This window comes from Kwoniella newhampshirensis, chromosome 2 (assembly GCF_039105145.1).
Source record: "Kwoniella newhampshirensis strain CBS 13917 chromosome 2, whole genome shotgun sequence".
Classification (NCBI taxonomy): domain Eukaryota; kingdom Fungi; phylum Basidiomycota; class Tremellomycetes; order Tremellales; family Cryptococcaceae; genus Kwoniella; species Kwoniella newhampshirensis.
Window position 1 is genome coordinate 1,153,486 of NC_089956.1, and position 24,080 is coordinate 1,177,565.

General features: G+C 50.8%; 6 protein-coding genes across 6 annotated transcripts; 3 read left to right on the top strand and 3 right to left on the bottom strand.

The window, feature by feature from the left end:
- Nucleotides 1–228: 228 nt before the first annotated feature.
- Nucleotides 229–3,636, top strand: IAR55_001131 (uncharacterized protein; the record flags this gene model as incomplete). The annotated part of the gene is made up of 15 exons (XM_066944259.1): nt 229–250; nt 323–495; nt 551–580; nt 642–984; nt 1,051–1,220; nt 1,277–1,436; nt 1,502–1,650; nt 1,709–1,786; nt 1,842–1,923; nt 1,976–2,096; nt 2,165–2,438; nt 2,498–2,665; nt 2,727–2,959; nt 3,009–3,227; nt 3,315–3,636. 15 exons carry the CDS (start codon nt 229–231, stop codon nt 3,634–3,636), a joined length of 2,544 nt encoding a protein of 847 aa, XP_066805460.1.
- A 1,326-nt stretch (nt 3,637–4,962) lies between these two features.
- On the bottom strand, nt 4,963–7,720 carry IAR55_001132 (uncharacterized protein; the record flags this gene model as incomplete). Its single annotated transcript, XM_066944260.1, has 2 exons — nt 4,963–7,005; nt 7,076–7,720. The coding sequence occupies 2 exons, from the start codon at nt 7,718–7,720 to the stop codon at nt 4,963–4,965; spliced, it is 2,688 nt and encodes an 895-aa protein (XP_066805461.1).
- Nucleotides 7,721–8,315: 595 nt separating this feature from the next.
- IAR55_001133 (uncharacterized protein) lies at nt 8,316–11,511 on the top strand (the record flags this gene model as incomplete). The annotated part of the gene is made up of 13 exons (XM_066944261.1): nt 8,316–8,334; nt 8,445–8,502; nt 8,579–8,726; nt 8,801–8,849; nt 8,914–9,306; nt 9,359–9,672; nt 9,725–10,073; nt 10,125–10,371; nt 10,432–10,538; nt 10,605–10,642; nt 10,706–10,835; nt 10,899–11,044; nt 11,182–11,511. The coding sequence occupies 13 exons, from the start codon at nt 8,316–8,318 to the stop codon at nt 11,509–11,511; spliced, it is 2,328 nt and encodes a 775-aa protein (XP_066805462.1).
- Nucleotides 11,512–12,435: 924 nt separating this feature from the next.
- On the bottom strand, nt 12,436–14,642 carry IAR55_001134 (uncharacterized protein; the record flags this gene model as incomplete). The annotated part of the gene is made up of 2 exons (XM_066944262.1): nt 12,436–13,628; nt 13,694–14,642. 2 exons carry the CDS (start codon nt 14,640–14,642, stop codon nt 12,436–12,438), a joined length of 2,142 nt encoding a protein of 713 aa, XP_066805463.1.
- A 1,719-nt stretch (nt 14,643–16,361) lies between these two features.
- On the bottom strand, nt 16,362–19,287 carry IAR55_001135 (uncharacterized protein; the record flags this gene model as incomplete). Its single annotated transcript, XM_066944263.1, has 4 exons — nt 16,362–18,077; nt 18,131–18,252; nt 18,313–18,334; nt 18,400–19,287. The coding sequence occupies 4 exons, from the start codon at nt 19,285–19,287 to the stop codon at nt 16,362–16,364; spliced, it is 2,748 nt and encodes a 915-aa protein (XP_066805464.1).
- Nucleotides 19,288–19,688: 401 nt separating this feature from the next.
- Nucleotides 19,689–23,521, top strand: IAR55_001136 (uncharacterized protein; the record flags this gene model as incomplete). The annotated part of the gene is made up of 6 exons (XM_066944264.1): nt 19,689–19,799; nt 19,901–20,308; nt 20,375–20,993; nt 21,054–22,805; nt 22,874–23,043; nt 23,126–23,521. The coding sequence occupies 6 exons, from the start codon at nt 19,689–19,691 to the stop codon at nt 23,519–23,521; spliced, it is 3,456 nt and encodes a 1,151-aa protein (XP_066805465.1).
- Nucleotides 23,522–24,080: the final 559 nt, after the last annotated feature.

Genomic DNA, 24,080 nt, shown 5'->3' on the forward strand with positions numbered 1-24,080 from the left:
CTAGGACTTTTGAAATCTTTGTGGAGGTGAAAAGTGAGGTCACGTGATTTCAGATCTCTTACTCTCGTGGTTACCGCCCGTCCGCGTTCCTCCATCGCGACTCTTCTCTGCAAAGTGTATCAAAAGGATGACCTGTTCCACAAGCGTCAATGTATCATCCGCACAGGTAGCGAAAGAGAGGGGTCAGAGGCCAACATATACCCAAGCTAGCTCCCGAGACTGGCTAAAATGTCCACGGACGCGTTTTTAGGTGAGTTCCTTCCCAGTTTCTCGTGCTGGCGCCCTTCCATGTCTAGTATAACGATGATATTCCCTTCCGCAGATCACAAGCCCTTCTTATCAGACTCCTTCGACGTACACGCGTATGCGAATGCGATTCTGCAAGGGCGTGCTTACCGGCCTGATGAGCCTGAGAGTGAGGAAGGAAAACGAGGGGAGATTGACAAAGGCGATAGGGATGTTGGGTCAGAATTGGCGAGGCTAAATTACGGGATTGTGCGTCTGTCATGACACGTTCACTCTGCGCTGCTGACACTGTTCTCGCTTGTAGGAGGATGTGACGAAACAGCTACGACAAGAAGTGAGCTCTACTGCTCAGCCTCGGGCTTCAGTCAAACTGACAACGATAACGTTTCGCTCAGATAACATCATCCTATCCGCTGCTTCTGAATCACCTGACCACCTCACTCTCCCTCTCGTCTCATCTAGTACCTATCCAATCATCTTTAGCATCACTTCACGTATCGCTAGATCGACTACATGCGAAGATCCACACGCCGCATCAACATCTGTCTCTCCTCGTTCGACGATTACAAGTGCTCGGCTCGGCGACTGACCTGACTCGAAGAGCTAGTAGATTCGTCGTAGTTGCGAGAAGGTTAGAAGCGCAAATGAGTATAATGGGCAGCGCGGAGAAAGGCTCAGGAGATGAGGGCGAGAAAGAAAGAGAATTGGCGAAAGCTGCTCTGAGCGTAGCAGAGCTAGGTGCGCACGGAGTCCTGGTCAACGCGAGCGAGACGCTGACTCGAGAATTGGTTTTGGTTGAGATAGATGCTTTGTTGATACTGCCGTCTGGCTCAGAGGACGAAATAGACGGACGTAATACAATATCGCTCACTGAGCTGGATTTCGTCAAAGCATATGCTCCCATAGTAGATAAAGCTAGAGATAACATCATTCAGGAGATGGAAAGTATGGTGGTCAGCGGATTAGCAGATCTCGTGAGTAGCCTTCGTGCTTCTACCGACCGGGCGTTGCGCTGACAGTCTTGGGACAGAACCAAACGCTTCTATCGTCATCCTTGCAAACAGCGCACAATCTTCGCTTGCTTCCCGAACTGGTCTCGAATCTTTTGGCCGATCTGAACGATGCGGTCACGCTAAGAATCAACAAGGCTTTCGACTCTACTGCGATCGGCAAGGAAGTCGCCACAAAAGGTCGGTCTAACAACCTGTCATGCGTACCCACCGGTGACGAAGAGACGCTGACCTTTTGACTTTAGACGGAGGATCGTCGCATAGTGCTATCAAGTTTACAGGTCGAGGTAGACCTGCTACCGAACCGACGAATGCTACGCATCAGATTTGGGTACAAGTTCTGTGGGCGAGACTCGAGAGGGTCATCGAAGACATCGCCAATTGCTGTATCAAGGTCAGCTAGGTCATGGGGCAGATAGCTTTTTGCTTGGCTGATAAAGGTCTTTTTGCAGGTATATACGCTTGAAAAAGTTCTAAAGGTGAAGCGCGACGCCGTAACGCAAACCGAGTTCCTCGATGAAGTAATGAAGGTGAGCTTGATGTGTTCTCGCGTGACTCAGTGCAGATTCTGATCATTCCACCCAGACCCTTGACGAAAAACCGAGTTTCACCTTTTGGACTACATTGGCCAAAGCATTCGAAGCGCAGACTAAGGAGGCCGCTCGATGTAAGCTGGAGGGGTTTGTGACGCGGACCACTAGCTGACGAATATTCTATAGCGTCTGCTTGGTTGCAACAAGCTTTAAGTACAGGTTATCCTCGATTACTCAGATTATTCCACGACTTTTTTGCGAAGATCGCGGTGCACACCGATACCGTGTATACTAGAGAGCACCAAAGGCGAGTACCAACTGTTCTCTTTCACGATGCAAACTACGGAGGCTAACACCATCATTGCTCTTCTATAGCCCTGAAGCAGTACTTGTCCTCCGTTCAGTGTCTGTGTTCGAAACCCTATACCTTTCCCGATCGACTTCCCGTATGAGCGAAGCGGTCTCGAACGCTTTGCAACTGTATCTGTCAGCGCGAGGTAACCCTCCAGGTCCGAGTGAGGGGATCAGCATAGCGCGGACCATGACCAACGAGCTGGATTCGGCGAGATTCGATCCACTCCTGGTGAGGACCGTAGCCAGAAATGCGAGCAAGGTGCTGGATGGTTTCGTCAACAAGATCGATGGCATGGTGAGTGGTCTTCCGCTCATGCTTCGCCCATCAACATAATGCTCATTTTTCTCATGTAGTTGGTCAAAGATTTCACGGCGACAAGTCTCATTGGACCGAATGCGACACCAGCACAAGTGGTCAACGCTCAGCTGGTCGGTTGTTTGTACCACTGTTGGCTCAATTTAGTGTATGTGAAGCAAGACTTTGTGGGCAAGGTGTGGGATACTCTCAGCCCAAGTGTTGATGTAAGTGATTTCTTTTCATATCCATGCATATCGTCGAAAGCAGAGCTGAATAGACCTGCAGGCTCTTGAGGCCACATACAAGCGCACGACCGATACTCTTGACTCTGCACTGCGGCGAGAGTTCGCTTCGATTCTCAGTCGGATGCACCGCGTAGACTTTGCGAAACCGATGGATCCCATGTCAATGGGCAGTGGCGGAGGCAGTCCGTATATGCAGGATTTGATCGACAAGCTTGGTTTCGTGAAGAGCGAAATACTTGGAAGGATGTCTTTGGGTGATATGATGAAGGATTGGTAAGTCTATCTGCTAGATTGAGATATAGCGGGCTGACCTTCGAGTTAGGGTTGTGAGCTTGAGCCAATACATAATACGCACGTTCCTCCTTCACGCATCGATCGCTCGACCTATGGGAGAAAGCGGTGCTCTGAAACTGACGGGAGATATGACTGAGTTGGAAATGGGAGTCACGAATCTGTTAAATACAGGACGGGTGCAGGGGGCTCGAGGTGGGATGAAGGTGGAGAAGGTCGGAGATGAGTACCAAGCTTTACGGTCGTTCAGGTGAGTCGGCCCATTCGGTTGTTGCCTGATCCTCTTTCCACGAGAATCTGCTGACGCTGGCACTCATTGCGACTCGTGGCACGATAGGACTTTACTATTTGCCGATGTCGAAACATTAGATAATCCCGTTCAGACAGTCCACATCCCACCATTGATTGTACTTCACCACATCATCGTCTTATCACCTTTACGACTGCCTCACGAAGTACACGGTTGGACGGAGCAGGAATATGTCCTGTGGATAGCGAAACATGAAGAAGAGGAAGAACAATTGAATCTGCTGGAGAAGGCTGTAGATGACCAGGTTGCCGGGTCGGATTCGGATGAGGGGGAAGGGATGTATGTGAGATTGGTGAGGGAGGTATTGATACATGCTAGACATGAAGATGAGACTCCGAGCGGGGGATGATGCATGAGTGCTGGGATAGTTCGAAGGGGGACTAGAGGATCGATTTATCTGTATGAGCAAAATGTTATGACGTGATGATTTGTTATCGAAAGAGATTACGGAGTTGGTACGGATCAACTGCAGGCAGGAGAATGTGAAAGAATCTCAGAACAAACATACGAAGGTGTCTGCCACGGGCAATTGAGCAACGTCAGACAGACTTGGCAAGTGAAGTGATCGGCTCGCTTCGTGTCACTGAGATCCCGACCCGACACCTGCCTACATGTCTTACAGCAATCCTTATTCCCCTTCCTCCTCTTCTTCTTCTTCCTCATCCTCCTCTTTGTTGTCATCTTCAACGCACCAAATCATCTCTCATCTAGATGCGACAAAAGATGCTCGCAACCAGCCCCATAAAGTAATGAGAGAAAGGCACTATGACGAAGACGAAGACGAGGAGAACGAAGATGAAGATCTCACAGCCCCACTGATCAGACCCTCATCGCATTCGTCCCCCTCCATCTCGAGGAAGAGAAGACGCGGCCAACCTGGGATCGGGGGTGATATCGTGGGGAGTATGAAGAGACCGCTTCTCTATGGGGACAGGGCTGGACGGAGAGGGAGGGGGAGATCGCGTGGACGAGGAGGAGGAACAGCTGGGGGAGGAAGTGGGAGATTGAATTTGCTTTGTGAGTTGAGATTTCGATCCCGTCACTATTGTCATCATATTGTCGTTCTTTTGCTTGGTCCTGTTCTTCAACAGGATGTATTCGTCACAGTCGCTCTCAGACCCTGCCTTCCCGAGGACGGGATAAACTGAACGAGAGGCAAAAAAAATCTGGTTCAACATCGACAAAAGCATAAGCTAATTTAGCTGTCTTTTGGTGTTTTTCAAGTGACCATCGCGGTGACACTTTTCATCCTCCTTACCGCCGTATGGCTATATAGACTGAATGCACGAGTCCGGACGGTAGGAGGATGGACCGAAACCATCGCTCGTCTCACCACTTCCATCAGATCCGGTCCGGCTGGACGTGATCATGAGCAAGTAACACCGACCGCGAGAAAGCGAAGAGAGCTGTGAGCTGTGAGCTGTGAGGTGGACCTCAATCTTGAATGTATGAGGATTTGACACCGGGGATACAAACCATTGGATCAATATCATGACTCGAGCCTGGAAGGGATACGACACAATAACGAAGTAGACGATAGAGATGTGATTTGTTGTCGCATTATCACCATGTACAACACAGTAGTTTTAATCCTATCCTTCCATCAATCATCCCCCAACACGAACACCGAATCCTGACTCCTTATATCCCCCGGAAGACGGTCTAGATCAGCCGCTTACTGACGGACCCCGTCTCGTCTTCGTCCAAATGTGCCTCTCGGTCTATAGACGAAGTTCTTGGACGCCTCATGTGGCCTGGACGCCTCTGGCTTGGTCCTTCCTCCCCTACTGTTCTCAAGTGATTCTTCCTCTTGTTCTGATCTTGAAATGAACTGTCGTCGTGGTTGATGCTCCGTTCGATCTCTGTACTTCCTCTTCGACTCCGCCTGTGAATCGTTGTATGATCGACGTGCGCGATCACCGTCGAAGTCTCTAGTGGTTCTCATTGATCTGCCCTTCCCATCATCTCCGAGTTTGGCGCCCCTTCCACCACGCTGCACATAAGCTGCCCTTGGCGCTGCTTCCACCTCGTCGTCATCCCGCTCTGGCACACTGTCCACCACCCTATCCGATCTCGACGAATTCTTCCCAATCGCATGATCTCGTCTCTCCACAACTCTTCCCCATTTCTCCACCACTTCTTTCGCTCCCTCTCTCAGATACTCGAACTCGACCCCGTTAACCCTTTCCACGGCTCTCTCTAGCTCTTTCGCTAACTCAACCTTGTTCTCCAAATCCCTCCGCATTTTGTCTGTGACGTCAACTTGACTCGGCAGAAGTTGTCTCAAGTATAGTTTTCCCCCTCCTGAACCTTCATCATGCTCTTCTTCCTTTCGAGGGAAGACGAAAAACCTTCCTTCTCCACCTAGATGTCTATAGATCGACAAGACCTCCTTAATCTCCTTATTCGACTTTTGCATTCCCGTCTTCAACAATATGCTCATCAGTTGCGCATCTACCGGGATAGGTCGAGATCGAGCCCACAAGACCCCTCTCACATCTCGAGCTTGACGATTGGGCGTACTCCACAAATAAGGTCTGGTTCTGTTACTTTTGTCGCGAGGATCGGTCGTTTCAGCACCTTCCGATAAGTGTGTTGCTCGACGGAAGATCTGAACGGCAGAGGTGTAGTCCCCTGCCCATCGAGCAGATGTCAGGGCAGCTTTCCAAGTGGAAACAGGCCATCCTTCGGCTCCTGTGGGAGGTTGATACGATTCGATAATCGATAAGATGGCCTGCACATCACCGGTCTCTGATAAGACGCGAATGGCAGAATTGAGGAACGGCAGGTCGAGCTGATCTTTCAAGGTAGGCATGGAGAGGAAAAAGAGAGTGAAATGTGTTGCCAAGGTGGGTTTACGGATCGAGGATAAGAGATTGATGAGGGATGTAGCGGCCTTGACGTCTATGTTGAGTTTGGGAAGATTGGACGAGCTTGCCGTACTTTGATCGGAAGAGGAAAGAGTCGTTTGACCGGGTGAGGGGAGAGACCAGATTTCATTGACCAAGGAAGTAGCCAGTCGTTGGTCTTCTGGTCGACCTCGGAGGAGACATCGCAAGACGTGCGTCAGCAGGACGTTGTCCAATTGTCTTGTTTGATCCATCATTTTCCCTTTGTTTCCAGCAGAACTGTCGTTTGATTTCCTCGTGTATTGTCGGACACATTGATCCCATAAGCCCTTTGCAGTGGGTCCGATAGCCAGTGTTATTTTACCATTTTCTCTTTCCCTCTCTCGAGCCCTGTACACATGATACAGACTTCCGAACATCGTAGTATAGGTCACTGTATCGGGAGCCAACGATCCTTCGAGATCCATTCCGGCGAAAACACGCTGCATCTCCTCCCAGAGACCATGACGGCCTAGAAACTTGAGATATGCGTTAGTCGGTGAAAGGTCGATCTCTTCGGCCAACTCTCCTGTTTCTGATTTGACTTCCTCCTTCCCAGAAATAGAAGGCCTTTGACCAGATTTGGACTTTTGAGCCGCGAGACCCAAATCATCCTTCGTCACTGAAGCATTTATCGATGCTTGTCGAGCGATGCAAGCCTTGATATGAGCTTGGGCGTGCTCGAACAGAATGGTGACGCGGGAGAGGGTACGTTCTTCAGGGGCTCTGATGGGAACGTCAGAAATGTCGTGAGAATGCGATACGCCAGCGTAGGCGTTGAGCATCGTCGAGTATGTCCGGGAGGTAGGTTTCACACCTCGTTTCTTCATCTTTCCAATGGTGAGGTACGATCAGCTTTTACTTCTCCTTTGCGAGTCGCCGTCCCACGCTTGCACTCACCTCATTGTAGAGTTTCCACATTCTATCCAATTTCTTCTGTCTTCCGATATATCCCAGCAGTATATTATACACCGGCGCATTGACCATATGTTTAGGAGACTCCGCCACCATCGCAATGACTTCTTCTGTCTCGGCAGGTGATATCTGACCTGAATGTTTGGCTATCCACCTCCGTAGACGGGTAGAGGTAGTGTAAGGATTGTCTTCTCGTGTTTCGTAAGGGGTTGCCGGGCGACGATATCTCGGCGTTGCTGAGGTTGAGTCTGATCTCCCGGAGAACGCCTTCCTGGTATGACCACTTGCATCTGCGCTTGATCTGGGTGTACGATCATGCCTTTCCGGTCTGGATGTACGTTTCTGCTGGACAGGTCTGGGTTGATTGAGGGATGTCGGTCTTGGATTTAGAGAAGGAGTATCCAATAAATTGTCCAACACATCTCTTCCTGCCACTCTGACGTTTCGTTGTTCTCCGAGAGCAGCAGCTTGACGGAGTTTCAGTTGTTGTTCTCGTCGATTACTGATCGATGAAGGACCCGGATCACCATGATATTCCCGTAACGATTGAAGGGGGATTGATGAGGCTCGGATCAGCGAGGTGGACGACTGACGCAAGAGACGCGCGTTCTGATGAAAGGACCTCAGCATGGCGAGGTGGTCGATACGAAAGCGAGATCCGAGTGATATCCAGCTACGTCTTGTGGTCGAGCTATTGCATCTATGATGGAGATGACTGAACAACTTACATTTACCCAGTGGTTGCAATTCCCAACTTTTCGGTCGCAGACCTGCAATGCCGATCACGTGACCATCATCTCGTCATGCCGCGCACACACGCACAAGAAACAACAACATCTAAATCATCATCATCATCATCGGTCCTTCCGGATTGCAACCCTCCTTGCTTCGACGACAAGAACGGAACCAACCACACAGTGAGGCTCTCCAACGAGCTCAGCAGAGGATTAGTAAGAACCCGCTTGACGGTTGGCTACGTTACCTCTTGAAAGCTTTCGGGAAACATAGGAGAAAGGATCAACTTAGTCGGAGCTCGAAATAAGTTTTGTGGGGAACCGCGTATTTAGTTTGTTTTTTATTGGGGGGAGAGAAGACATTCATAGAAAGAGAGAGATAGCATCCCGACACAAACGTATCATCCCTTTTCCTCTTGGTCATTCACGAACACAACTTTCACCTGCATCGCGAGGCAACGACGTACTTGTGACGAGACACGATCTGCACGATGGCAGCCGGTTTGGCATGTGAGTTCGGTAACCCTCCCCTTTTCTTCTCTGGTATGAAGAAACCCACGGCGAGTCCACGCCGAAGATTGTCCTCATCCCACGTTACTGACGTTCACATCTTGTCACAGATGACCTTATCCTTATCTTCTGGAGGGTCGTCATCAACATCTTTTTCAGAGAAATCAGGTGAGTTCCCACTATCATCCCAAACTCCTTTTCGCCACTGCCGTTTCTGACGACCATTTATTCTCACTCTTGCCAGACCTCGAGGCGCTTTCAATATCCCTAAAGATGGTCCGGTGCTGTTCATATGTGGTCCTCATTCCAATCAGTTTCTCGACCCCTTGCTCCTGTTCTCCGAAGTCAGGAAAGAGGCCGGGAGGAGGGTGTCTATTCTAACCGCTGCAATCGTATGTCCTCTTCTGCTTTCCAAGCTGTACGATCCGACCATTTGACTTTAAACTTCAGCTGACTCCTATTTCAGAGCATGCAGCGAGCTTTCATCGGTCTCGTAGCTCGGATCATGGACAGCAGTAAGCAGCTCATCCTTCCGCTTCGTCACAGGTATCTCCCAAATTTGCTGATTGTGGTACTCAGTCCCCGTCGCCAGAGCAACAGACTATGCCAAAGCTGGCGAAGGTCGATTGATCCTTTCAGAGTCAGACCCCCTCATCGTCACAGGTCAAGGTACCGCATTTGCGTCTCAGGTGAAACCTCGCTCTCAGCTCGTCCTCCCGAAATATACTGGCTACGCATCGGCTACCGTCCACGAGGTCATATCGGATACCGAATTGAGATTGACAGGCGAATTCGTGGTGCCTAGCAGAGACGGAAATGCCAATGTCAAAGCTTCCACGAGAGTGAGGACGGAGGCGCAGATCAAAGATGGAGTGGAGTACAAGGTCCTACCCCACGTTGAGCAGGAGCAAACGTATGGTGCCGTGTATCAGAGGCTCCAAGAGGGTGGATGTATCGGGATCTTCCCTGAGGGTGAGTTTTCATACACTGGCTCAATTTTGATGCTCATGGGGGTATGGTGCAGGTGGCTCTCACGATCGTACCGACTTCCTTCCGCTTAAAGCAGGGTTCTCCATCATGGCGCTCGGCGCCATGGCCAAATATCCTGACGTTGACGTGAAACTCGTACCTGTCGGTCTATCCTACTTCCATCCCCATAAGTTTCGCTCAAGAGCGGTCATCGAGTTCGGTCCCCCACTGTCTGTCGACCCCGAGCTAGTCGCATTGTACAAGGAAGGTGGAGCGAAGAAGAGAGAAGCGTGTGGAAAACTCCTGGAGCAGGTACACGATGGGCTTCGAGCTGTCACTCTACGAGCGCCCGATTGGGAGACAATGCAGGTAAGCAGCTCCGACTCAAGGAATCGGATTCTCTCGCTAAGCTGTGATTCAGGTCATTCAAGCGGCTCGTCGTCTCTATCGTATCCCCGGTCAACATCTTACCCTTGGTCAAGTTGTCGAGCTCAGCAAACGTTTCATGGAAGGGTACCTTGCATATCAAGACGAGCCCAAGATCATCGATCTCCGTCAGAAGGTCATTGCATACAACCGACTTTTAAGAGACATGGGAATTGCCGATCACCAAGTCGAAAGAGCTTCCAACAGAAGCGTCAAGTCCTTGGTACTGCTTGTGTACCGATTTGGCTTACTGTTATGGTGGTCAATGTTGGCTTTGCCCGGGGCCATATTACACGCCCCTGTTTTCATCCTTGCCAAAGTCATCAGCATCAAGAAGGCCAAACGTAAGCTTTGTAGCCAAAGTCTGCACGGCTTTGCTAATGATATATCTACAGAGGCGCTCGCGGCATCTACGGTGAAGATTCAAGGTCGGGACGTTTTGGCTACTTGGAAAGTCCTGGTCTCGCTTGCCGTCACACCCCTACTATACATCTTCTACTGCATACTGGCCACCTTCCTCGCATACAAATATGACTTAGCACCGACTTGGAGACACTGGACCCCTGTGGTCATCTTCACTTGTCTGCCTGGGTGGGCTGTCGCGACCTTGAAATTTGGAGAAGCGGGGATGGACGTCGCCAAGTGAGTGAGAGAGAGACTTCCGCGGCGACCAGAAACGCTGACGGGATATTCTGCTTGAAGATCTTTACGACCTTTATTCCTTTCCGTGTGGCCGGGTAATCAGCGAGAAGTCAACAAGTTGAGAGATATGCGCGAAGGTTTAGCAAATGAGATCAGCGAGGTGATCGGTGAGTCAACTCCGGACCGTCCAGCCGCGTAGAAAGAAATGTTGAGTAGTGCATGTCTTCTTGCAGATGAGTTCGGACCCAAGCTGTACGAAAACTTCCAAAAGGTAATTTCGAATCTTCGATGCTTGGTAAGGCCGAACAGCTGATCCTGACCGCTCTCTCCACAGGCTCGAATACTTCCTTCCGCTAGTGTCCCTCAAACGGGAAGAAATCCGGGCATGTTCGTCCGCAAGGGGCAGGCTGCGGATCAATCTGTCCTCTCACACCCGATGTTATGGCTCGACGAGCGTATCTTCGGTGAGTCATAAGCGCGTCCCAGATTAGAGACAATGATAGTGGCTTGACACGGTTCTTGCGCAGGCTGGAATCGAAGTGCTTCAGTGGGACAGTCAGTTTGGGGTGCCGGAAGCAAGATGGAGAAAACCCGGAGCGAGTCGTCGACTGCTCCGGCTAGTCCAGCTGAGAGTGACAATGAAGAGTACGAAGCGGATGTTGATTACGATGATGTAAGTGGCCTTGCAGCTCATGTTTCTTTCCCATCGTCCTATCGTCCCCTATCTCAATACACTCTGCTGTATGACCTGCCAAGTACCGGGCATCAACATGGGGATCTCATTGCTCATCGTCCATGCTCGTTTCACAGGTACTCGCCATCATCGACACCAGGAGATCAAACCCATCTTCTTCTTCGCCTCGAACACGTCGTCGAGGCAGATCATATCACGACCTGACCAATCTCCGAGAAGGAGGCACCGATTGTACATCTGGGAGTGCGGCAGCTTCGCCTCGTAGTGCCAGCAGTGCCGATGTCCCTCTTCCTGCCGTGGACGATGAAGGAGCAGTGAGATTACACAAACGAAAGAGCCTGAAGGCGGCACAGAAAGGAGAGGGTAATGGGGCGGTCCATGGGGATGTGAATGGAGGAGGGGAAGGGAATGGAGTAGGGTTGGGGTTGAAGCTAAAAGCGGACTAAAAGAAGGCAAGAAAGAAGGGTCTCCAGTCTTCCTGGAAGATGTGGGAGTATCATGAGGCTTCTCATGGAATGTTTACATCGGGGAGAGATACGACCGGTTATCAACCATTGTGGTGGCTGATGTTGTTGCTTATGATAATGGTATGACATGGAATTATGAATGACATGCCACATTCCTCAATCATCTTTAATTTGATCCTGTAGTTCACCGGTGCTGGCTGGAGATCAGCGAGACGATGCAAGATGGGATTATACACCTCATCATTGCGTTATAGGGGTATGACCATTCACCTACTCCATGATATTCTGGTATGACATCGTATGACATAAGTTAACTTATCCAATCCCTCATTTTTCTGGGTGGGGTGGGAACACTCTGAAGGAACGCAGACCGAAGCGCACTGATCTGACTCTGAGGTCTGGCTCTTACTTGCATGCTCCATCGCAACATGGAATGAATGTTGTTCTCATGAATTGTTTATTTGTTTTGTTTTCTCCTCTCTCTATTTCCTGATTGGTCGTTTCGACCTCAAGTCCCAAGTCCCAGTCTCGCATGAATCAGAATCATACCGTTCCTCTCTATCCTATACACACAAGTCACAAGACGTCACCAATCCAACGAGCACGGAAGACGCAAATCAACGGTGGAAGATCTCTCCGTCAACAAGAAACGATAAGATACGATAAGATCAGTGTCCAAAAACACTAAGACTGGGGAATGATAAGAATAATGTAGGTATAAAATGATAACGTTATCCCAAGTGATGATGTACAAAACACACAGTACAAGTACAAGACACCGATCACGATGTATTGATCGAAATGGATGAAGTTTCGGGAAGGAAAAAAACCAAGGCAAGACGACCACACCCTTTCTTCTCTCACCGAAACCCCAACTCATCCAGATCACCTCAATCTCCTCTTTCAAGCATCGTCCCCTTCGTCCAAAACCATCTCTCTCAATCTTATCAGAGCTCTTCGTCCCGCCTCTCGTCCCGGCCTCGCTTGCGGCTGTGGTCGTGCTGGCACCACTGCAGGTCGAGGTTGTCGGTTCGCCAGCCGGGGTGCATTGGGCGTTTGAGGATGACCCCGAGGCGGTAGATGACCGTGTGCGACCAACGCAGCTCTTACTGCTTCTCGTAGCGCTCGTCCTGTCGGTCTCTCCCCAGCGGCTGCTATAGCCTGCCTGATGATCGGGTCATGCCTCAACATCTGGTCGACGTCCAAACGCTGACGACGGTCTGGGAAGAACTGTAGGCCCGGGAACGGAATGGTGCCTTGTCGTCCACGAAGGGCGACTGGACCAGGCGGTGGTGGAGGAGGGGGAGGAACAAATGGTCCGTGTCGACCACGGACTATCAAGCCAATATCAACCAGAGTAGGATCCGGCACGATGGTCCCCAATCTGGTGATCAGATCATCCACGGCCGTATCTGCTGGGATTCGGCCGCTCCTTCGTCTCACATCTCTAGGTCGCGGAACATGCATCTGACTGACTGCTTCCAATCTCATCTTGATCGAATGATGGATGGCAACCAGTCGAACTCGATGATTGATTGCTGTGCGTCGGTCTCTGTCATCGTCACCTTGTATGGCCGTAACAATCTCCGCAAGCTTGCGGAGCACCGTCCTGCCTTGAGCATTCAGGTGCATTGCACGAATGCCCTCAGCCATGGCTTCGGACGCAAGTCGTTCGCTTCCGAGGATGAAGGGAAGGTCTAGTCTGGGATTGAGGAGACCGACAGGATGGGGGGCCAAGTAGTTGCGCCAGGCTCTTTGGAGTAGCTCGTCGTTCATCGCAGCCGGATGAAGGCTCCTGAACCAGGCAATGAAGGGTGCAGCGTTGTCGGGACCGACTCCTCTTGCTTGTTCAGTAGCTCTAAATCGAGCCACGAGAACGATGATGACGCTGAGCTGATGATTCAGGAGATGAGCAGGGCCGTCAGGTCGAGGCATCCTCCGTGGGATAGGGTTAACCATGCCTTCAGGGTCGTAGGTCTTGGCTTGGTTCTCTAGGGTCTCGATGTCCCACTGTCGAGTACAAGCGCAACATGCTGGAATCTTGAATCGTTGAATGTCACGATTGGCAACCTCGACAGCACATGTCAAACAATACACTGATGGCCACCGGTGTCAGTGTCAAGTCTAGGTTAGCAGTGACAGAGGGGAAACGCAGACTCACGCGCACCGCAGTTGGGCAGATCACAGACCCACAGAGCCAGTCCACCTCCTATGCCACCCTTCCCTGCTTCATCCGCCGTCTTTAGCAGATCGGTGATGTTCTCGGTGCACACCAGACACTCGGATGGCTCTTCTTCGCTGAGTATATGATCGTTGGACTTCAATGGAATATGATTGGGAAGTGCAGTGTCGACCATATCCTCGTTCTCCCAATGATCTTCGACATCCTTCGCGATCTCCATCAAAGCGGGAGACATGTCTTCCTCCTCTTCTTGATCCCATTGGCTTTCCTCCTTCATCTGGATATCTACCGAAGTAGTTGTGGAGTCAACACTGTCCGAGACTGGTACAACACTTCCGCCGGCCAGGACCTCCATGGCGGCGTTGTCGTCGGAGATGGAGTGTGCCGCGGCCGCCAGAATCTCTAAATTGGCGTTATGGTGCATACGATCCCGATCATTTTCGTCTCCGTCAACGGCGGCTCTCAGCTGGACATTATCTTGTACACCTGCAGGACTGTCACTCTGGATAGCAGTAGAATCGCTGACGGTTCCGATCGGGCTGCCGGCTTGAATTTCTGCTTCTCGTGCTCGGATCCGAGTGGATGGTCCCACCGACGAACATCGCCCAGGGACAATTGATTGTGATCGCAAACGAGTCGAGTTCCGAACTCTGGACTTGCCTCTATCCGCGAGAGGCGACGAGGGAAAGATGGCAGATTCGGTCGAAAGGGGGATCCTGATCTTCTTGGCTGGACGAGTAGTGGTGGTGGAGGTGGTTTTGCCGATCTCGGTGGTAGGTGAAGTAGAAGAGCAGGAAGGCGGAGAAGGTGCTTCGGAACGTAGAGAACGGGGTCGAGGTCGACGAGATGGGATCTCAACTTCTAGTAGATACCTTCGCTTTCCGCTTCGACTGATGGAGGACGAATTGGTGTCGAGGATCGTGGACATGATGTCGGAAGGTGGTGAGATGGATCTGTTCTTGTTGATTTTGGTCTGTGGTTTTGGCTTTCTGTTTTTGTGTCTCCTTTTGTGCAAAGGGGTATGGAGCGTCGACACAAGAGACCCGTCAAGCTACGTATGAATGGGTATATGATCAGTGTTCTGTCAAAGTGATGCAAAGACACGGTCGCTCGGCAGAGCCGATTGAGAGAGACATCTGGATCATGAACGGGGTGTGGTGAGCTGAATGGGTGAGTGAGAGATATGCAAAAGAGTGCGGAATGGTCCGGTCGGTGGTTGGTGGAGTGGAACGGGAATTCGAGTCAAGATAAGGAGGATGGGTCCAGGCACGGGAAACGGAAAAAGCAGTCACCGCTGGAAATCCTCTTCTTCCGACTCAATCTTCCAATCTCTCTCGGCCGGCCGCAGGAAAATGAGGTGATCATGCAACCTACATATGTGGATGCATGGATGGAAATGAGGAGATCTCGACTCACAATGAGATATTCTGATTTGGATTTGGATTTGGATTTGGATTTGGGAAGATTTTAACGAGATTCACGTTGTTGCTAACCAAGCTGTAGTCGTATCAGATATCAGGAGCAAATTCGACCGCGAGAATGAAAAGAGGGAGGCTTTTGTATACCGGTCAAATAATATCGGGTATCGAGTTAGCTAGCTGGGTGGCGAGTGCTGAAAGCGGTTGGTACTTACTCGAGCTCAAGTCACCTCGACAAGCAGTGGTATATGGTATATACGTCAACAAGTTTGTGTTGTAGGCTACGTACGTATGTATGTATGTATGTATGTAGCGAAGAAGTACAGGCCAGACAAGGTGTATATGAAATCCGATGGACGTCCAAGAAAGGTCTGATAGAAGAGGAAGGAACCAGCATGTGAGAGTGGTCCAACATTGCACCCAGATAGTCATGTTTCTTGTACCATTTCCGAAGCAGTCTCACCTGCTCGACAAGGCATGATCGAACATGCCCGCGAGCATCGAGCTCATTATCAATTGTGTGAGATCCATCTCGTTGGGGTGTACCTGTCCAATGTGGTCCGCTGAGCGTGTTGTGCCTTGCTATACCAGACATGATTGCTTGTTATACAACAGTCATTCCGGCTGTATTCGCCCAAATACTTGGTACAGTACGCTTAGTGTATGGCACGACGCGCTACCGATCGATATGTTTGTATGCACGCCCCCTCGGCATACAGATGAACTTGCATCGGGATCAGGACCGCCAGAAGGTACGCATATCCGATCAACAAATGACTTGCGCTTCATAATGAATGCTGAACCATGGAGATGCGGTAGTCGCATCGGTGGTGGAAGAAGCGGATTATCTATCTGAAATACAATGGACGCTGCCGTGAGGAGTCGTCAACCAAGAAGATCGATTGATCGTCGACCGAGGGACATACACTGGACTTCACTTCTCTTGGGTAAAGTCGTGAGAACAATAGGGTGACCCCTCGGGATTCGAGGTGTAGAAGATGGCTCTTCGAACGAGTTCGCTCGACTTGATTATAGCGTCATCCTATGATTCGCACTTGAGATCATATTTCATTTTCATGCATGGTGATACATACATGCGATGGATCCATGCAGATGAATGTGCGAACTTGTCTATGCTATACCACGTGCTGTTACAACCATGTCTTCTGCTTCTTCTCTACACCTTTATCTTCATAGCGCCTGCACTGTATCCACTTCACCCTTCCTCACTACGGTCGACTCATCAACCCTCTCACGTTGAACGGTAACAACTTGGACGCCTCTTCCTTGCTCATCTTTTTCAATGCCGGAAGAGGATAGAACTTGCTCAACGCGACCAACTCCAACCTCAACCTCTTCAACGCTTCGGCATTCTCACCACTACCACCTTCTTTCTGTATATCGGCAAGCGCATCCGTTTTGGCTTTGGGAGCAACGGCATTCGGCTCACCAGACGATTGGAAATCAATTTCCATCCTGGTCGATGGATTCGGCGAATCTGGCGGGGCAGTAAGAGGTGAAGAAGCGCTTGAAATTCCTCCATTCATTCCCGGCTCTCCCTCCACCTTCACTCTCTTACTTGTATTCATCTCACCCTCCTCATCCGCTTGCCTCTTCCTCTTTGTTCCCTCGGCCTTTTCTCTCGCCTGCCTCTGCTCCTTATCCAGCTTCGCAATCTGAAAGCCGGTCCACTCCAGACCTGCTTTCACCCCTGTCTTTCCACCAACACCCTGGAATAGGAAATCGCTCTCTTCTCTCAAGAGCGGTTTGATGTCCATGGGATTTGCGGGCGATGTCATCTGCCTGAGTGCAACTCTAGCGTAGGCATGTCGTGCTATCTTGTCCAGATATGAAGGTTGATTAGGCGAGTTCAGCGACTTGAGTGTCGAAGCGACGATCTTCCTAGGTCCGGACGAAAGTAAACCATCGTGATATTTGGTGAAAACGTATTCGTCTAAAGGCATTTCATTCCCGGAATCCCTTCCCTTGACCATGCTAGAGGTCGACGCTGATACCATGGCGCCATTGACGAATTTCTCCACACTTGCCAGATATGCTTCTCCCCTGACATCACCCGTGCACATCTCCCTCACCCAATCGCCAGCAGTTCTCCTTAGTGGCTCATCGTAGATGTTCACAAGGTTCTGGGGAGGTATCGGTGCCCCTTTCGGAAGTCGTGGGCATGCAGGGCGGATGTGTTCACCGAGTATTTCTTGATCGTCTGAAACACCGGTTCTCGAGCGCAGGAATGTGACTTCCGCATCGATCTCCGGGAAGATCCCCCATTCCAGTGGTCCAAGCTCGCGCTCAGACACCTTATCTCGGCGAGGATTGTGGGGTGCAAAAGGCACAGGCGGCTGATTGATCGTCGATCTCGATTCCACAATGTTGGTGGAGTCGGATTCCCACCATGGACCAGCCTTGCGGAGAGATTTCCAATCGGTGATTCTGCGCCATTCATCTGCCTTCCTCATACGCCAAGGTTCGACCAGCGTCTCGATGTCTTCCATCTCAGCCACGTCCCTGCTCCCATCCAAGTCCCAATGTCTCCACTTCCCTGTGAATTTCTCTCTGCTCCTCACCACACGTTTAGCGTGTACCCTACGGCCACCGGTCAAGTTCCAACCGACTGCGAGCGCTTCAATCGAGTTTGGCGGGAATGTTAGCATCTGGTCAGGGATGTATTGAGCTGGGGTGACATTTTCTATCGCTCGACTGGATTCGTCAAGAGCCGCGGTCATCTCGCGCCCGGAGTACACTGATCCTCCACGGAAAGGGGTGGCCGATGTGTTTCGTGTGGGGGAAGGAGAAGGGGTCAGGACTAGCGGCCGAGATCGATCGATATGTTTCATTCCGATGGTAAGGATGCGGCCTGCAGAGTTGTAGGGGATCGTCCCGGGCGGGTTGAATTTCTGAGCTGCCGTTACGAGGCTGCGTAAGTCGGCCTGCGGTGTTGTCAGTTTATGGTCCACCTCTGAGGTTCATTCCCGCAGCTCACCTCGATTTGATCCAAGTTCTGGTATTCTCCATTGTCAATCTTGGACTGCATGGTCCCCATATCCATCATTTTGTCCTCGCCACCGATAATGTTGAGATAGTCAGGGAAGGCATCCAAATCGACTGTGTATTCAAGTCAGCTCAGCATCTCACAGTCTTCTGAGCCCTAGAAGGAAAGCTCACCAGGTTCCTCGAACAAAGCGTACTTGGCGGACACGTTCATGATTTTAGCTTGATTCACCCGACTATCTAGGAATGGTCAAGGCTCACATCATCTTTTCTTCGTATCTCAGTCATGATTTTTCCCAACAACTCCTTCAAGGGTTTCTTGATTCTCATCCATCTACCTCCGGTTCTTCCTCTTCCGGACCCCGTCGGTGTCTCGATCGTGCTCTCGTCCTGTTGAGGTGTATATGGACCCTCGCCGTACTGGGCAGATGGACTCAGCGGCAACGAGAGTGGATCTGGGGAAGTTGCTTCCGAACTCTCAAGCTTGACTGCTGGATCGTAGGGTGTGGGTGTTTCCGGTAAAGGGAGACTTGGACTTGGACGTGATGGTGTTGATGCTACTGACAGTAACCGTGATGGAATGGCAGATGGTCTTGAACGAGCTTTCAGAGCCGACTTGGTTGGCACTTTGGGTCTGCTTGATCTCGGCGTTGATTTAGCAGATTTCTTGGCGGTACTGCCTTTGGGTCGTCCAGGCGCTGAAGGAGCAGGAGTGCTAGCTTGTTTTTTGGATGTCGAAGGGAGGTCAGCAACATGTGAAGATGGCAGATCAATTGACGATGTTGTCCGCTCGACTGCGAGCGGTGGTATCGGATCATTTATATCTTCCAGCTGTTCGTTTCGTGAGGAGGAAGGTCCAGCTTCTGATGTCGCACCGCCATTCGTTTGTTGTGTTGACATAGGGTGTGGGACCACTTGAGCAGGTGCCTTTGCTTGTTTGACACTCTTCTTCTTCCCATTGGTCGCAGCCACGGATGTAGACGTTGCGTTGACCTCTTCTCCATCTTGCCTGCTATCTGTAGCTTTAAATGCACCTTTTTTGGAGGCAGAAGCTGAGGGGGTGGAAGGAGTGACGGGAGCTGGCGGTCTTGACGACAAGGAAAGCTTGAGTTTGATAGACGGTAATCTCGTCGGAGTAGGTGAGACCATGATGAAGGACAGGGAGAGAAAGGGGGGAGGGACAGGAGTGAGTTTGCAAGGATCTATGGGCAGTCGAGGACCAAGGCGAGAGACCAGGTGGACGTGACGAGTGGAGGTCTTGATGATCTGTCGGTCGTGAGCTTCGGAAACGGAGGGAGAGGAGGATTGAGTGGTGAGAGAGGGAGAGAGAGAGGGCAGAGGCAGAAACAAGGTAGGATTATTAAATGACGTGGCATTGACTGATATCAAGCACAAGAATTGATAATCACGGGCGGGTCACGTGATGTCAGCCACCACGCTCTCGCACTGAATTTCAGAAAGGTCAGCTTAGAAGATCTTCGACAGCGGTAAATGCATATTTTGACCGTGTACTTGCACATAGCCTGGCTGTTGGCGAGTTGACTTCAACGATGGACCAGCCCCACAAGACACACCACAAGCCCTCGGCTGGGTCAAAGCACGATAAGAAAGATGCGGCGAAGGGTGTCGACCGTTCTGGCGGGAAGAATTACAATCCAAAGGTGAATCACGATCGTCTCAGTGAACCGTCACGATCCTCGGTCGACTCATGGTCATGTAGGGAAAGCAGAGCTGATTCCAGCGCTTCGTGATCGAAATATAGGCATTCATAGGAGCTTCCTTCCGTTCAGCAGACCGTGCTGCTCGACGTACAGCGGAAAAAGATCAGAAACGTCTTCATGTCCCACTCGTCAACCGTAATCCGGAAGAGAGAAAGGTCACTGCCGAGAAGGGCAAGGGGATGGATGAAGGCAGGTTACCACCACCGCCTATCGTCGTCGGCATCGTCGGACCTCCAGGTGTCGGGAAGTCCACGTTGATGAGATCGCTCGTGAGGCGGTTCACGAAACATAACTTGTCACAACCGCAAGGACCTGTTACTGTCGTTTCTGGAAAGACTAGAAGAATCACGTTCGTCGAATGTGGGAATGATTTGAATAGTATGATCGATCTCGGAAAAGTGGTAGATCTGGTCTTGTTGATGATTGACGGAAGTTTCGGATTCGAAATGGTGAGTTCTGCACCACGTCGTGACTCTCGTCCATCTCACGTCAAAAGTCTAACACTGCGATTATAGGAAACCTTCGAATTCCTCAATATCCTACAGTCTCACGGTTTCCCAAAGGTCCTCGGTCTTCTCACCCATCTCGATCTCATCAAGAAAGCTCAGACTCTAAAAGACACCAAGAAGCGACTCAAGCATCGATTCTGGACCGAAATCTACCAAGGAGCCAAACTCTTCTCCCTCTCTGGTGTGATCAACGGTCGATACCCTGATGCAGAGATCAACCTCCTGTCACGTTTCATCTCCGTCATGAAGTTCCGCCCGCTTGTTTTCAGAAATCAACATCCGTATCTTCTGGCCGATCGATTGCAAGACATGACGTCCAGAGAGCTGATCAGGGAGAACCCGAAGATCGATAGAACCATCACGCTCTACGGTTATTTGAGAGGTCCAAACTTACCACCGAGGAACGCCAAAATACATATCCCCGGGGCGGGAGACTTGGAAATTAAGGTGGTCGAACGATTGGCAGATCCCTGTCCCTTACCGACCCTAGAGAGCGAGAGGAGAAGAAAGATGGGAGAGAAAGCCAAATTGATCCACGCACCGATGAGCGATGTGGGTGGGGTGATGTACGACAAGGATGCGGTGTACATCAATGTCCCGGGAAGTTTCTCAAAAGGCGGAGATGGTGAGTCTCGTTCAGCTCAACTTGTGAAGAGTATTGCGCTTGATCTGACCATGTCTCCAGCGCCGCAAGGAGAAGGCGAAAAGATGGTTATGGACCTCCAAGACGCGGAACGCACATTTGCAGATGGTATCCAGGCCTCTCAAATTCGACTTTTTGGTCACTCTTCCGCCCCACTCGACGCGCCAGAAGCTCGGATCCGACGTGTGGCCGAGCCTAGAAACGGTGGGCCTATCCTTGGGAGCGCAGATGATACAGATTTCGATGAAGACGAAGGCAGTGACAGTCAGGGTGAATTCGAGGACGAGGATGGGGAAGCTCATTTCGATGACGAAGAACCAGACAAACGGGACGGCGAGGTAGCGTACGCAGACTCGGATTCGGAGCTCGATGATCTCGCTTTTGCAACCGGATTCAAACAAGATGGTCAACATGTCGATCTTGACGACGACGAGTACGAGGATGAGGAAGAACTTGCAGATGGGGAGGACGAAGAAAACGTCCCTCAGTGGAAGCACGACCTTTCCAAACGTGCTGCTACCAACTTTGCTGAACGTATGGGCCGACGACGAGATCTCATGGCCATGATCTATGGCGACGAACTCTCACCAGAAGAGATCGCAGCCGGCAAGAACCGACCTTCCTCAGCAGATGCGGAATCTTCCAGGATGGTTCGCGAAGGTTTCTTTCGGATCAACCGCGAAGAGAACCGGGGTGACGAGGGCGACCAAGTCAAAGAACCTGTGGATCATGAGTCACTCCAGGTCAAATGGTCAGACGAAAATATGCTTGAGTCAATCAAGGATTTGTTCATATCTGGTCCTATCGGAGAATTCGACGAGAATGGTCAAGCATACGAGGAAGATGGTGAAGGCTTCGAGGATCTTGAGGGGGACGACGAGGGCCGAGGCGAGGAGGAAGATGGAGACAATGTGCCTTACGTCGGTGTCAAGCCAGCTGGTCACGACCACGAGGCTGCTCGCGCAGCCGCTCTCGCTGCGAAGAAGGAAGCTCTGAAGATCAAGTTCGATGAACAGTATGACGATTCCGGCGACGAGGAGGATAAGATGGACTTTTACGATGCTCAAAAAGCGGAGATGGCAAGGCAAAAGCAGCTCAATGAAGCTGAATTTGAGGGCTTGGATCTGGATGCGCGAGCCCAAATCGAAGGATACCGATCCGGGATGTATGTTCGACTGGAGATCAATGATGTCCCTTGCGAGATGGTGGACCACTTCGACCCTCGATTCCCGATAATTGTTGGTGGTCTCCTGGCGGCCGAGGAGCGATTCGGATACGTCACGGTCCGAATAAAGCGACATCGATGGTTCACCAAGACTCTCAAAACGAACGACCCGATCGTCTTTTCTCTTGGTTGGCGAAGATTCCAATCCATGCCGATCTATCACTTGGATGACCATTCGATCCGAAATCGATTCCTCAAATATACACCGGAACACATGCACTGCTACGCAACCTTTTACGGACCCGTCTCAGCTCCCAACACGGGTTTCTGCGCCTTCAACTCGATCCTCTCCGATACACCTGGATTCAGAATCTCAGCTACTGGAGTGGTCCTGGATATCGACCGATCCACCAAAATCGTCAAGAAGTTGAAGTTGACTGGTACTCCGTACAAGATCTTCAAAAACACGGCGTTCATCAAGGACATGTTCAACAGTGCTTTGGAGGTGGCCAAGTTTGAGGGAGCGAACATCAAGACTGTTTCGGGGATTAGAGGTCAAATCAAGAAAGCTCTGAGCAAGCCAGACGGAGCCTACAGAGCGACCTTCGAAGACAAGATCCTGATGAGGGGTGAGTACTGATTAGTACTTGGTATCAGCCGACAAGGGGGTTGAGCTGACTAAAGGGATATGATACAGATATCGTCTTCCTTCGCGCTTGGTATTCAATCGAACCGAAGAAGCTTTACAACCCGGTGTGCTCGCTCTTGCTGGCAGACAAAGGTGGATGGAAAGGTATGCGTTTGACGGGTCAAATCCGGCGAGATGAGGGGATCAAGACGCCTTCCGATGTCAATTCGACGTACAGGGTGAGTAATCACCTCCAGACTTTGTCGGAAGTGATGCAGAGTCACTGATTGAATGTCTGCTTCCTATGTCAAATCTGAATAGCCTATCGAACGTACCACACGTCGATTCAATACACTCAAAGTACCTCGTAAACTGGAAGCTTCCCTCCCTTACGCATCCAAGACCAAAGCCCTGTCGAAACAGAAGAAACCGACCTATCTCCAATCCCGAGCCGTGGTCATGGACGACGACGAGAAGAAGGCAGTCTCGTTGTTACAGCAGATCCAGACATTGAAGAAGGATAAGGTGGCGAGGAGGAAGGAAAAGCAGGAAGAGAGGAAGAAGGAGTATAGGAAGAAGGTAGGGGAGAAGGATCAGAAGAGGGAAGATAAGATCAAGGAGGAGAAGAGGGATAGACACAGGAAGGAAGGCCAGAAGAGAAAGGCGGATGAGGCGAATGAGGGGAGAAGAGGTGGTGGGAAGAGGGCCAGGTCGTAAGAGCGAGGTGCCAGTCATAGCACCGCCTGATGCGGTGAAGATCTCCGCCAAGCACACGCATGCATCGTTCTATTTTATCAACTCTACGTGAAGCAAGAACAGGCTGCAGGAACGATAAAGCGGCAAAAGAAAGTATTTACCACTTTTGTTTCCTTGCGAAGGACACAAACAGTCGTGTGTCTGCCACTGATGTGCATTGTGCTCAAAGGAGGTACGACGGATGATGAATTGACGGTCCTCGATACGATACGAAGGAGTGAGGTCCTCTGCGCATGGCGAGCCAGGCGTGCTCGACATGTACACATGTCTCAGCATGCATGCCACAGTAGAACAGCAATCGCCAATCCAGGAAGATGTCCAGAATGTTACCTTCGACTGTACTTGTACCGTTTCCTTCCCCTTTCCCTGCTACGGTCAGGTCAGGACACAATCCTTTATCGACCGTGATCTTCCATTGTCAATCGAAGAGAAGGTTCCTTTCATGTATCGTTGAAGACGAGGGACCAGTCACGCCTTGTGAGAACGAAGATCCTGTATATACATTTCGAGTTGCCATTGA